The sequence below is a fragment of the Rhipicephalus microplus genome, chromosome X (genome assembly GCF_043290135.1).
Source record: "Rhipicephalus microplus isolate Deutch F79 chromosome X, USDA_Rmic, whole genome shotgun sequence".
NCBI classification, from domain to species: domain Eukaryota; kingdom Metazoa; phylum Arthropoda; class Arachnida; order Ixodida; family Ixodidae; genus Rhipicephalus; species Rhipicephalus microplus.
In genome coordinates, this window is record NC_134710.1 from 279,906,523 (window position 1) to 279,920,907 (window position 14,385).

The following is a 14,385-nucleotide window of genomic DNA, read 5'->3' on the forward strand; positions in this document are numbered from 1 at the left end:
AAGCCATTGTTTTGTTTGATGATAGTGATGACATCAATACATTATGGACAAAGTTCAAAGCGCACTGTCATTTCTGTATCCAGCATTTTATTCCAGATAAAGGGAAAAAAGTTGGTAGGACGAATCCGTGGATAAATAGAGAAATAATTCATGTGAAGCGCAAATTAAAACGCTTGCGGAAACGTTCCAATGCTGCTCAAGCAGACATTTCTGATTTACAGGCTACATTGAAGTCCAAATTAGCTGCTTCTAGGGATCACTACTTTAATGTGACACTCAATCGTTTTGTATCCGAAAGTCCCTCTAAAGTTTGGCAATTTTTATTGAATAAGGGTAGCACGAGGCTTGATCAAATCGCCAAGGGTGATCAGGTGCTTACTGATCCAAGAGAAGTGGCGGAGGTGTTTAACGAGTATTTCCAAGGTGTGTTTTCAACGTCAGATCCTTTAAACGGGGCTGTTTGTGAAGATGGTGATTGTGGTGTCATTCAGATTTCTTTGGAAGGTGTCACAGAATTGCTTTTGCGATTGGATCCGAAAAAATCGACAGGCCCTGACGATATCCCTTCCGCATTTCTCAGACACTATGCTACACTGTTAGCCAGGTTCCTTGTAGTCATTTTGCAGAAATCCGTTTCGTCTGGTGCGATACCTGATGATTGGCGTATTGCACGTGTGACTCCTGTGTATAAGAAGGGTAACCGTCTCAATTTTTGTAACTATCGGCCCATCTCTCTCACCTGTCATTGTTGTAAACTGCTGGAACATATTATCGCAAAATACCTCAATAACTTTCTTCAATTCCAAAATATTCTCACTGAGCACCAACACGGTTTCCGACGAGGTCTTTCTACTACTACGCAGTTATTAACTACAATTAATGAATTTGCGAAGGCTCTAGATGCTGGTAGCCAGGTTGACGTGATCTTTTTTGACCTCTCGAAGGCGTTCGACAAAGTTCCCCATAAAAAATTAATAATTAAACTGAAGTCAATTGGCGTTCCTTCAGATATAACAAATTGGGTCACATCTTACCTACTAAACCGTAAACAATACGTAGATATTGAGGGTTCGCGCTCGCGTTTCTTAGACGTTTTTTCAGGAGTACCGCAGGGGTCCGTACTCGATCCTGTTTTATTTAACATTTATATTAATGATTTGGCTCAAGCAATAGATACCAGCGTATCAGTTAAACTGTTCGCAGACGACTGCATTCTTTTCAAAGTCATAAACTCAACGGCAGATCAACAAGTTTTAAACAGAAACATCGGTAACTTGGAAACTTGGTGTTCCGAGTGGAACATGGTAATTAATCTTGAAAAAACTGCTCACTTGTGTATCACCAACAAAATCAACAAGTTTCACTTTAAATATGATATAAAAGGGTCACAGATTACACAAGTCGAAGAATATAAATATTTGGGTGTTACAATTACCTCAAGCCTCAACTGGACAACCCATATAGTAAATACATGCTCTTCCGCACATAAAAAACTAGGGTTTTTAAAGCACCGATTAGCTAATGCCCCCAGTTCCTTAAAGCTTAAAGCTTACAAAACAATGGTAAGGCCTTCCTTGGAGTACGCCTCCGTAGTATGGGACCCTCAGACAAAAAACAATATACAAAAGATAGAAAAAATTCAGCGCCTGGCAGCCCGTTTTATTTACAGTAGGTATAGACGCCGCGATTCCCCCTCTGCGATGTTGCAGTTGGCAAATCTTGAACCTCTTGAGGACAGACGACGAGCTGCTCGACTTAACTTACTCCGTCTAATATATTTTTCTAAACTCGAAATAAAGCCAGAAAACTACATGGTAAAGGATTCTTCCAGGCCTTCCCGTCACAAACACAGCTGTAGCATCAAGCCAATTTTCGCAAGAACTAATTTATACAAACACTATTTTTTCCCGAAATCAATCTCTGAGTGGAATTTGTTGCCCCGAAACTCTACTCTTCTTTCTTTTTCACCATGAAATGCGCCTTGTGTTTCCTGGCTTTCACAATACTTGTTTGATTTAACGATTTGTTGTGTGCCTAAGAGTGTGGTGCATTGCTTATGGATTGTGTCGCAGTGGGTGTACTCAGCCCTCTGGAAACGAGAATAATTTGATGGTGATTGCTATGTTTTTCTTACATTTCGTGTATACCAGTATCATTTTTGTTGTAACTATGTTGTACTTTTATTTTACCTTTGAACTTGCTGTACCTTTCCTGCTTGGACCTTAAATGGATCGCAGTATATGATAAATAAATAAATAACTAAATAAATAAATAAATAAATAAATAAATAAATGAATAAAATAGAAAACATTCAGGAGTTCGCGAGGAAGTTTAACAGCAATGCACAAAAATATAAATTTTGGACACAAAGACAGTTTGATTCTTACATTGATGGCATCAGCCAGATTGCCTGGCAAGACACTATCCAAGAGCTCGACTGAGGCACCAATGAAGCGCGTTGCTTTTCCGGGCAACTTAAGGCGGCCGTCCACGTCACCGTCGGTGGTTGCTGGAGTCTGTAAATTGTGAAAAATTAAGGACAACAATAACATATTATCGTGAATTTTGAGCTTCTCGAACACAAAGATTGTGCTGTGTCGGTAAAGCATGCTTTAAGAACAGCGTACAACATACAAGAAACAAAATTATGTTTGTTTGTTCGCTCCAGAAACATTCACTACGCGGACACCTACGCAATGTGGAATGAAGCGAAAAAAGAAGTGCAGAAGCGAAGGATCTTCTTCAATCATACTGAGTAAAAATTTTTGCAGCAGAAGTAAATTAGAATGAAGAAATATTGACGGATACCCACATAAATAGCGTTATATTTCTGGCAACATATACTTCTAGGTCTTGTGATTACACGTAAGACGCACAAAAAATAAACATTTTTCGAAGAAAATCAACCTCAGTATCACCTAAAGGAATGTTCAGAAAATGGTACTTCAAGGATTTCGAATATTTAAACCTCAGTATTTTCTCTTGAAGCTTGTTTTAACGATGCATAAAATGCAGGATTTGCAATGAAGAACTAGCCTTCCAGTGCATGCGTTATTAACGTTATTTGTACTATAATCATACGTTCAGTGATGTGTTACTTATAAGTACTTGCTACGCAGTAGTCGTATTTCAAAGTGAAGCACTGTAAACACAGCCAACAATTTGCTCTTTGAGTCACGATAATGAATTCTTTTATCGGGGTGGATACATACACGTCGCAGTCTCACCCAAACACCCACGGTCAGAGGGCAGTTTGTATACAGCTGGTGCCCGTAACCTGCGGCCCACAAGGAAGTAGTATTCGGCCCTTAGCGTGACGTCAGAACACGTCCCTCACACTTGTTACTTTTTATTTGAAGTCAGACTCGACATTTTTGACCAGAAATGGGTTTTGCATTTGCAACCTATGTTTGTATATTACAACCTTTCGACTTGCGTGCAAAAAATAAACATGGTTTCTCTTTCATGCCTGTACAGTATTTCACCCAGTTGTTTCTTTTCTCTTCGCCATCACACCCAATGGTTTGCCTTCCGACCACCGCTGTGTCGGCTTCATAGAAAGGGGCCCTCCGACTGAAAAGGCTGCGGATGCCTGGTATACAGGTTAGCCGTTGGTAGCTACTTCGTGACAAATGAGATGTTTTACAACCCCGTCTGTCTGACTGCTTTTTAACTTCTGTTTTGGTGCGTTAAGCAGCCATTTCAATAAATAATTGCCGATAAAAAATGAACTGTTTCTAAGGTTGTCTGTCGTGTGAACAAATGCGCACTTGCGTGCTCCTCGCGGGCAAGTCATCGCGGGCAAAAAAAATTACATCCTGAGAAGCTTGTTTCCAGGTGGTACCGATGCCAGCTTCGTCGATGCAGCGGAATACAGACAACAAGACGCCTTCTCGGCCGTAGTAGTCAATGCACAGTGCCACGTCGTCAACTGTGCAGCAGTGCAGACACCCAACTCCGAAGAAGCTCCGCAGGTAGCCATTGCGTTCGCCACGCTCGATGACCGCAGAGATGTGGTGTATAGTGATTTAAAAGCAGCGATGAGTGTCTCCCAGAGCAGTAGGATCTCCCGGTTAGCTCTGCGTGTGCTACAAATCACCGATCACGTTTACTCTCACTCTTCACATTGGTTCCCCGCGCACATTGGGGAGGTACACGGAGGTAGAGGGACCCAAACGAGGTTGCGAACGAAGCCGCGCGAGGATTGACAGACAGCACCGCTTCTGATACCCTTCCTTACCCCGGCCACATGGACGCACCGTACTTGTATAACGAAGTAACTAAATTCTCCGCACCCTAAACTCAACAGACCCCAAGCAGTTTCTCTTCAGCTGGCTCAAATCCTATCCAAGTCCTGCGTACATTCATGACATGTACCCGGGCGTCCTCCCGAACGACCGGTGCTCGTCATGTGGTGAAACAGCCACATTACAGCATATCCTCAGCACGTGCCAAAACATGGACTGCGGCTTCACACTGGAGGAGCGGGAGATGCTTCTACGCAGCCCGGCTCTCACTGATCAGTTCAAGGTTGTCCAAGCGGACCCGCAAGCTGAGCCGGGTCGCGCTCCGCAGGACCAAAGTAAAGTTGTCTGTCTGTCTGTCTGTCTGTCTGTCTGTCTGCTGTCTGCTGTCTGCCTGTCTGTCTGTCTGTCTGTCTGTCTGTCTGTCTGTCTGTGTGTCTTCCTTCCTTCCTTCCTTCCTTCCTTCCTTCCTTCCTTCCTTCCTTCCTTCCTTCCTTCCTTCCTTCCTTCCTTCCTTCCTTCCTTCCTTCCTTCTTTCCTTCCTCACACCTGGCTTCCTGGCCCTGGCTTCAGGTCAAAGAGGAGCATCCCCCAAAAGAAAATTTTAGGCCGATGCCCCTGCATCGAGGCAACGGAATGTATTGCGTTTGGTGCCTACAAATACGGCGTGGTGGAGTAGCGCGCATATTGTCAAAAGCATGACTGGTAAGCTGCACATGACCCTTGTTTGCCAGCACTGAGTTGCTGTGTTCGTCTAATGAATGAATTTGGTGACTCTTACAGAAATGGTTTCAACTATCCCGGAAAGCAGAAACAGAAAGGTGGCATCATCTCACGGCATAAGTTATCGTGGCAAAGCCAGCATTGACAAACTACATCATGTAGATATGTGAGGCTGTAATGTATTACGGCGAGGCTAACGCATAAAATTAATTTTTTATGAAGACTGGTGTAAAATACACTTACCGTGACGTTAAAGTTGCCTGCATTGCGAGTGCTTGCTCCATATGCGACAGCAGTGCACAGTAGCACAAGCAGAGTCATGTTAGCTGTGGGTAAATAAAAAAAGTAAGAACAATGATGGATGAAGCGGCTTTCTTTGTGCGGCTTTAATATTAAAAGTGAAAGAATGTTTTACAACTATTGACCAAACATTAGCTTTTGTGAGATTCTTGAAAAACGGAACGCGCATATCGAGGAACTTTGCATCAGAAGCCTTACACTTACTTGATGTTCTCCGACGCAAGCTGGAAACCGTTGCATGACTATGATTGCATGTCGATTTCTCTTCTGAATACGACCTATCCGAGTTAAATCAACCCAGAAAACGAGGATTTTAAAGCTTGGAAAGAGCGCAACATCACCATTTGGGAGGGAGGGGGGGAAATGGCGCTTTTACACAAACCCAGCCACATGTCCACCAGCAGCATTGTATAAGGACAAAGGCGAAGTATTTTCTTCTTTGAGAACGTACGGGGGCGTCAAGATGAGAGAACTCACAGCTGTTCCCCAAAGCGAGAAAAAACTTTTTTGTTGTCTGCTAACATGAGACGATGCATACCAGGATTAGGAAGAGGTTTTAGGTATTGCTCGGTGTGGACGCAAACACACATCTCCTTCATGTCTTAATTTCGCACTTGTGAAATTGTACGTTTCATAGTTATCTTATAACGTGACCTCTAGTATGCGCTGTTTTATCTCGTGATGCTACATCCCAGCGCACTAAGCACGCGTAAATCCTCACCTAAATCAGCGGAGGAACTGTGTCTGAGATTTTAAGCGGCAACCACATGAAATGCACTTCCGCTGTACTTCTCGCTAGAAATCAAACACGCATTTCACACTTATTGTGGGAGGCCTCCTCTGTAAATATATTTGAATGACATTCTTTTTTGCGCTTGAAACATTGTGCTGAAACCATGCATGTTGTACTCCAAAGTATTGCCGCTGACAATCACAATCTTGAGAATATGTCTGAGTGAGTATTCCGATAAAGGTCAATGTGGTAACCATATTCTAACCGTAGCGTCTGATGTATCCTCCAGGACGAAAGATCTAAAAGATGTTTTCGTTCCCGCTAGTGTCATTTTACATCTCTCCATTTTTTTTATCATATAGGAGTGCCTCCATCTATCAATGGCGTTACATTCACCAGGCAATCAATCTACAGCCTTAATGTGCCATCGATTACACTCTAAAAACGAAGAGAGTACTGGGCACTCTCTTTGAGCGAGTACTTTCTTGTCTCATGTTTGACTCTTTTTTTCAAGACTAAATCACCTCTTGTTTAGACAGAGTACAGTGGTTCCTCCAGAACGTGTCAAAGCACTTCCCCTCAACAGAGTAACACAATGCTGCCCGAAGCAGAGTAGCGTGACTCTACCGAACAGAGTAACAGTACACTTGACAAAAAATGGCAGAACTTGAGCCATAATTGGGCGTTTTAATTGTTTTTGACGGATCTCTGCACACGCGGATCGTAGGTTGGCTAAATACCAGCACCACGACAAAAAAAAAGTGAAATGTAGAAAAGTTGTTTTGGAATCGGACTCAAACTTTCAATCTCCAGATGCTTCAAAGATTGGTAGCCCGCCACGTTAACCACTACACTAAACTGACTTCTTTTGTGCTTTATGGCCTGTTCATAGGCGTGTACATCAAACAACAAGCACAACAAAACAAGCAGTAACAGTCCGACACAAACTAAAACTCCCTAAGTGCTGCCAAGGGATCCACCCTCGACAACCACTCAGATACAAACTCCTGAGTTTTTTGCACTACACCGAACTGACAGCTTATGAGCGTATATTTCTTTATGTCATAAGCAGCGTTCGTGACGCTTCTGAAGTATACACTGAACAATTTAGTTTTGTGTTCACCCCCTTGGACATATTTTCGGTCATTCGTGTTCATGTTCTACGACTGATTGATTTGTGGGGTTTAACGTCCCAAACCCACGCTATGATTATGAGAGACGCCGTAGTGGACGGCTCCAGAAATTTCGATTCCATGGGGTTCTTTAACGTGCACCCAAATCTGAGCACACGGGCCTACAACATTCCCGCCTCCATCAAAAATGTATCCGCCGCAGCTGGGATTCAATCCCGCGAACTGCGGGTCAGCAGCCGAGTACCTTAGACACTAGACCATCAAAGCGGGGACATGTTTTACGACTAAAGCCACAATACTTCACTGTAGCCGTACTGTACGTTAAGCTTACGGAACCATCGCCCGTGTGTGATGGTCGTAGCGAAAAACATTATTAATAATATAGGAGAATGTCAGAGCCGTTTGCGTTGAGTTTCGATTGTGACCAATTGAATGAGATAGTATTCGCTTATTTCACTACACAGATTCAATACTAAAAACGTGTAAATTAATAGTTCCAAGTACCTGCCAGTGCCCCGAAATTCTCTGGCGCGCGCGGGAAACGCTGCTCTTTTGTTATTCCTCTCTAACGCCTTGATCAACGAATGCAGCGCGTGTTACTTCACATATGTGTGGTTATGAGGTAGTGCTAATCACTCGCAGTGTTTCAACACATTTAAATGTAATCAAGAGCTGAAGTATACTTGCGTTTTACTCTCTCATGCCTGAACAGTATATGGGCATTTCACTCTCTGAAAGAGCGGAAAAGTAGAAAGCTGTTTCACTCTCTCGTTTCATACCGGGTGAAAATGAATTTCACTCTACCTGATTATTTGCGAGTGTAGAATAACACTATGAAGAGTAACTTGGCCTTTTTACTCCTGCGATATCCTCCACAGTATTTATAGTGTATTTGTTTTACACAATAATATTCAGACAAACCCCATTTCTTCTACGTGATATCAACTAAAACTTTGGACATCACAGTTCATCTCCGGCTACGTCATTGCCTTGCAGTCCTTTAACGTTACAGCTAAGAGTTCTTCGTTATATGCTGGGCGATAAATCTGGCGTATTTTCAGGCATGCTCATTATGCAGGAAGTTTCTGGACGACATGTTAATGTTGGTGGGATGCAATAATTACATTTTTTGTTTCAGAGACAGCGAATAATGAACGAATGAAGCCTGCTTTACGTAATCAAACCCATGTTTACCAGCACGGAAATTTCAGTTTTCGGCAGTGTGATGCGGCCACCGCGGCGGGATCGAATTCCGGACGCGGCGGCCAGATTTCCGATGGAGGTGAAAATGTGTGAGGCTGGTGTACCTATATATAGGTGCACGTTAAAGAACCCCAGGTGGTTTCAATTTCCGGAGCCTTCCACTACGGCGTCTCGCATATACATATAGTGATTTCGGGATGTTAAACCCCAAGAATTATTATTACCATCAACTTCTTCATTATTTTTTCTATTGTGAGCCACAGACTTCATCTCATTTGGTACCAAAAATGATAAACACGTGCGAAAAATAAGTTTCCTCTGATTGCGCTTCGTCGTATCTGAGCAAGAACTCAGGCCATACGTCTTTAGTCCGAGAATCGCACAGGCCTCCCGTGCCTACAAGTCAATTTGAACACATGATTTACGAAGGGAAGGGTGGAAGAGGTGTAATAAGCGTGCGCACGCTTGCGTACCTGTCAAAAGCTGCAGAGTACAACCTGTAGGCAAAACGTACGTATCCACAGTTAATTTGGCTAACCTCCCTGTCCTTCCTTCTCGTTCCCGCAGTTAATAGGCGAGGCGTTTGTTACGCCAGCTGTTGCACGCCATGGAGTTACGTCACCTCTCTCTCTCGCCTGAACTAACGCGGATGCCTCTCGCGTAGATGTCATGTTCAAACACCTGCATGTCATGGCACAAATGCAAAAACCTAATTTACGCATTCGCTCAAAATCACGTATCCCCGGCTATGATGGCCCAGCGTCTTTGGCTCACAATCGCAGTCTCGATTCTTGGTCATGGCGCTCTTACTCGAATTGAGGCTGTATATATGCAAATAAATAAACAAGTGTCCATACGGACTCCTATAAACAAAGTTCATTCGGAGCCTTTTCGTACCTGCCAAGCTGGAGGACACGTGTTAGATCCCGGATAATGGAGGCGACATTTTCTATGGAGGTGGAAGGCATAATTAGGAGACCATTAAAAACGTATCACAGCTCCACTACAGTGAAACATATTTGGTGAAGTGCGTAACAAGGGCATCACGAGCACCCAGTGGTTCCAGTTCGTGGAGTTCCTACTGCTTTGTTCACGAAAGCGTCGATGGCGTCAATTTTTGTGTTCAAGATGTACCCTACTTTTTGCAGCGCTTTATCCACTTTATGCTTCTCGCGGCAGTTGAAATTCGCTTAGCTGCAGCAAGTTCGATGAAGTTGTTTCCTCCATCAGATATAACGGCAACACCACACTGATCAAGCGGAGTCCGCGATAAATTTCTGAAACGCTTTTAGCTATCGTAGTTTAATACTGGAATTACTTTTTGAATAATTGTGGTAGCTCTAATAGTTTAGACCTTGTTCGTTCAGTTTAAAGTGGTTTTGCGATTTCTGACTTCCCTGCGTTCGTGATCACGCCACATGAAAGGTATACAAAGATGAACGACTATGGATAAATGATAAGCCATTCCCCAGAAGTGCTCCGAATATACCAACCTCAAGGAGTCGAAATCAATTCAGAAGCCATCACTATGACCTGCCGCCAGTGGATCTCAGGTGATCTCAATCAAATTCACTTGATACGTTCATTTGCACGTTTGCGCCATTCATGCTAAATTACAGGTTTGAGAGTTTCGATGATTCTTAATAAATAAATTTTATAGCTTGCCTCGTAGCGCTCACCTCACTTGCCAGAGTTATTTGAAACATTGTGTGTGTGACGTTGAGTTTTGCCTGGCGGAAGTGACAAATTGATGTGCCACTGCAGCGTCTGCTTGCTGCTATGGATTGTGTGGGTTTGGCCGGCACTTCCTTGATAGGGTGTGCACTTTTCTTTTCCACGTTGATCGGCGTGCGTTAGGTGCCAAGTGGTGTTGCGTTGTGAGCCACACACAAATCGCCATATATTCACCTTAACAGCAAAAGCATTTCAGCCGATCGCCGCGGTCTGCGCGGACAGGTAGTGCCACTTGGCGAGAAATATGGGCAATCAGGCAGGTTTCGACAACGTCAGGCAAATCATGACGTCTCACGCACTCAGTTGTGTTTCTTTTTCGGTATCGTGGTTTTTTTGGTAATAAATATTATTTTCGAATTTTTTGAGCATTTCAGTTATCGGGCTCGTGAGAGAAGTGTCTAAAGAACATGGAAGCACCATTATGCTGACAGGGTCAAAAACGCGCCGGAGTTGCCCTTGAAGGCAAAGCGCCCCGAACCTCCAGTAATATACGCTCTGGAAAGATGAACCCTTGCTTATGTCCAAATCTGTCGTGCTTATGATGAACCCATGCTTACGATGAACCCATGCATATGTCCAAATATGTCGCATGTCGTGGGTTTTTTTTTTTTTTTGCTCAAGACCTAATAGAAAAGGAGTAGCGGAGTTGATGTAATATTTAACTTTTCCGCAGCTCACCAGTTAACAAAGAAAAGGACACAGTATTTTTTAACATTAAACAAAAAATACATCTGCAGCCTCTTTTTCAAGAAAGGGCATTTACGTAAGTCACTTGCTCAAATCTTTGAAAGAACGCAATGACTAGCAATGTCATAAAAGAGAGAACAACGCTGGCAGGAGCACCGCAATACACGGCGAGAAAGTTTTCTTTTCCACTTCTATTGACATGTTTTTCTTCCATAGCTGTCCACGTGGTAGGGGAGTCTAAAAAACTGCTCTAGAAAAGCCAATAAAAACGACTTCAAAAAAGAATAGGGCCTAGAGGTCCCCCTTCTGCTTTTTTCTACCAGCCTTTAAGAAAGCAAAACAACAAGAAATATAAACTGTGCTCTTACTTCCTTACTGGCATTGCAATGAGCGGTGCTTTCAATTTTCTAGTGGACGACCTGGAAAAGTCTGGCACAAGAATTACCTCACATTTAGTGCCTCTTATAATTAAGGAAAAATATGAGAAAATCTGGTTTGTCGCGCAGCAACAGTGGCGATGTGCCGTCTTTTCATTAAACTCGTATTATATACATTTTCTTCATGATTTCGCCGTGCTGCAATAGTCTGGCGTTCTTCGGCGAGAAAGCACTTAAAAATATGCATCCTTTTAAATAAGCGCAAACTTCCGCTGGTCATGGTCGACCACTTATTGGTTTATTCGCTCTAGGCTGTTACGACTGCATAGGCCTACATCTTTATCAAAAATTTTCGGCTTTCCTTCCTTGAGGTACGTTGTTACTCTCTCTTTTATGCATATTTTCGTGATCTATCTTGCCAATAACATGTGCTGAATCCGTATTGGCAACGGTTTTCTTTTGCGAACAATCGTAGCACTAGGTCTTGCGAATAGCGTTCTGATTTGCGTTGTGGGTTGCTCAAAGATAAATTTGACGGTCTGGCGTAGCGAGCCATAATATACGTGTAATAACCTATGTACAACGCTGTGAAGACTTAGTATGTAAGGGGTCTTATCTGCGTCTTACTTATTATAGCGCGGAAGCATACGCCGCCCTTGAGTGTGTGCCTCCCTCAGAACAATTAGCAGCCAGGAAGTGTCATATCAAGGCCAGATGGCTTCCTTTTCTGCGCAAGATGCTATCATGATCAATTGTGAGTGGTCTTGCGGGCGCACGCGCCCTTATAGAGCGCCTGGCCATGGTAGATAACGGGCCCTTTGTTAAAAGCCCTCTTCATAAAAAAGCTTTTTTTTCCTCTGAACAAAGGATGATTTAGAGAGAGTCAATTATTGTCGGGAAACAAGACCGGAAAGAATTTATCTAAAATCATGTGGATTCGTCTTTACAATAAACACTGACACTCGCCAGCCTTAAAACAAAAAAAGCGCAAAACACTTGCGGGCTTCCTAAGTTTGGAAGAACAACAGATCTAACACACTCCCTAAAAAATAAATGATATACCACTATTTGTTGAGGCTATCGATCCCAAAATGACGATATGGTTATGAGGGACGCGGTAGTAAAGGTCTCCATAAATTTCCATCACATGGGGTTTTGTAGGGGCGAAGCTCTTTATAGCGACACCCATTCGTCCCTCGTAGCCGTTGTATTATGTAACAAGTATAACATTTTGACCTCCAAGGTGGTGCCAGCAAAAAATTTTTTCTGTGCATTGTTGAACAATAAAAAATAGGGCTCAATGTACATGCCAATGGCTGCTAATGAGGCATGAGAGACAGGAGCATTCGGCTTTTAGTTAACGCGCACGCTGCGATCCTCATTAAGAGCCATTAGCAAGTACATTGAGCACTATCTGACAAGAAAGGGTTGCTACGTTATACTTGCTGGGTGTAACCTCCTTAGTTTTAGAAAGGACTAGCGAGCGTTGGGCCGCAGCGCCATCAATACAATGAACTAGTATATACCATGAATGAACTCGAGGTGGTTAAACCTGGGAAGTAGATACGAAGCGCAAGCCGTAAGAAAGTAAAAGCCGAATTCTCCTGTCTCTCATTTCCCATTAGCAGCCATTGGCATGTACATTGAGCACTGTCTGACAGGAAAAGGTTGCTACGTTATACTCTCTGGGCGTAACTTCCTTGGTTTTAGAAAGGTTTAGTGAGCGTTGGGCCGCAGTGCCATGAATAAAGTGAACTAGTATATACCATGAACTCGAGGTGGTTAAAGGTGGGATGTAGACCCGAAGCGAAAGCCGTAAGAAAGTGTGCGTGTGCCACCTTTCGTATAGTCCTTGGAATGTCCGCTGGATGACGGTGCTTCTATATGAGGAATATATGATGAAAAGATGCGAGATGGTCGTACTTGGAGTGTTGAATAGATGGACGAACGGACAAACAGACAGATGCATGGATGGACGCATGAACGGACGCAGAGGCGGATGCATGGACGAATGCAGGGACGGATTCACGAACAGACGCACGCACGGACGGGCGGATGGACGCATGGACGGTCACAGAGACGGACGCATGGACAGACGGAATCAAGAATGAATGGACGGACTAACGCTTCGCCCCACTCTCCATCATTCACTCCGTGGATATGGTGCCAATTTTTTTTACCATGCGCCTAAATGTAAGCACATGGTCCTCTAACATTTCGTTTCAAGAAAAATATGGCTGATGTGACCAAGACTCAATCCCACCACCACGATCTTCGCGTCAGCACCTGACCACCATATCCACTGGACCACTGCGGTGGCTTTACCCTAGAACTGATAAAGCGATAAAGGGAGAATGACTACCGAGAGAATATGACGGTGTGCCAGGTTCGATGCTTAACACTGCACAGTGCATTGTTATTAGATATTCTGGTATTTCATGTTACCCTGGTGACGTCAAGACACCCGTTGCATCTTGCTTAATAATACGAGTGAGGAAATTAAGAAATATTACAAGTTCCGATCAATAAAAACACTACTTACCGTTGCGGCTCTCTGGGGAAGATAAATTAAGCATGAAACCCCTCACGGTTTATAACAGCCAACTCACAGCCACCCTGAAAAGCAAAACAAATGGGACGTGGGCAGCCTCGGACGAGGTTTGCCCACATAGATGGACTGGTCAGCTGTCTGAGTGTATAATGTATGTTCCGTCATGACTGAGAAGATTGTGCTCTTTATGTACGCGGAACAGTGATTTATGTACCTCGATATGCCGTAAACATCTGCGCATGCAGCAGCCACCTCTGTTTGTCGGCTGGTTTCTGCAAGAACAATTTTCTGCAAGCCTTCAGGCTGTCAAAACCATATTTCTTTTTGTTTGTATAAATTAACGTATGCCCTCATTGAACTGGGCAACGAACGGCTGGTTCGGGCTAAGTAAACCACTTGTATGAATATATCAGTTTACTCAGTGTGGTCCGCTGTGCAAAGTGCTACCCTGATTGTTAATTTGCTTTCAGCTGGCAAACTCTGTCACAGCACTCGCGAAAGCTTTAGCTATAGTGCGCAGCGGCCACGTTTTTGTATGCCAGCTTCATATAACGATGATTGATAAGTAGGGTTTACCATCCCAAAATCACTATATGATTATGAGAGACGCTGTAATGGAAGGCTCTGGAAATTTCGACCACCTGGGGTTCTTTAACGTGCACCCAAATCAGATCACATTGGTCTACAGCATTGTATGATT

At 43.5% G+C, this 14,385-nt stretch overlaps 1 protein-coding gene across 3 annotated transcripts in view; it reads right to left on the reverse strand.

Annotated features, from left to right (window-relative positions):
* The window catches only part of LOC119167136 (pancreatic lipase-related protein 2), a 52,767-nt gene that overhangs the window by 24,661 nt on the left and 13,721 nt on the right, over positions 1-14,385 (reverse strand). For 2 of the 3 annotated variants that reach the window (XM_075879234.1, XM_037418571.2), the window contains exons 2-4: positions 13,677-13,750; positions 5,211-5,293; positions 2,388-2,516 (exon numbers count right to left, since the gene is read on the reverse strand). In XM_075879234.1, coding sequence (XP_075735349.1) covers positions 2,388-2,516; positions 5,211-5,293; positions 13,677-13,710 — 246 coding nt within the window. In that variant the 5' untranslated portion in view covers positions 13,711-13,750. The remainder of the gene's footprint in view (positions 1-2,387; positions 2,517-5,210; positions 5,294-13,676; positions 13,751-14,385) is intronic. The other variant, XM_037418573.2, reaches the window with a different exon arrangement.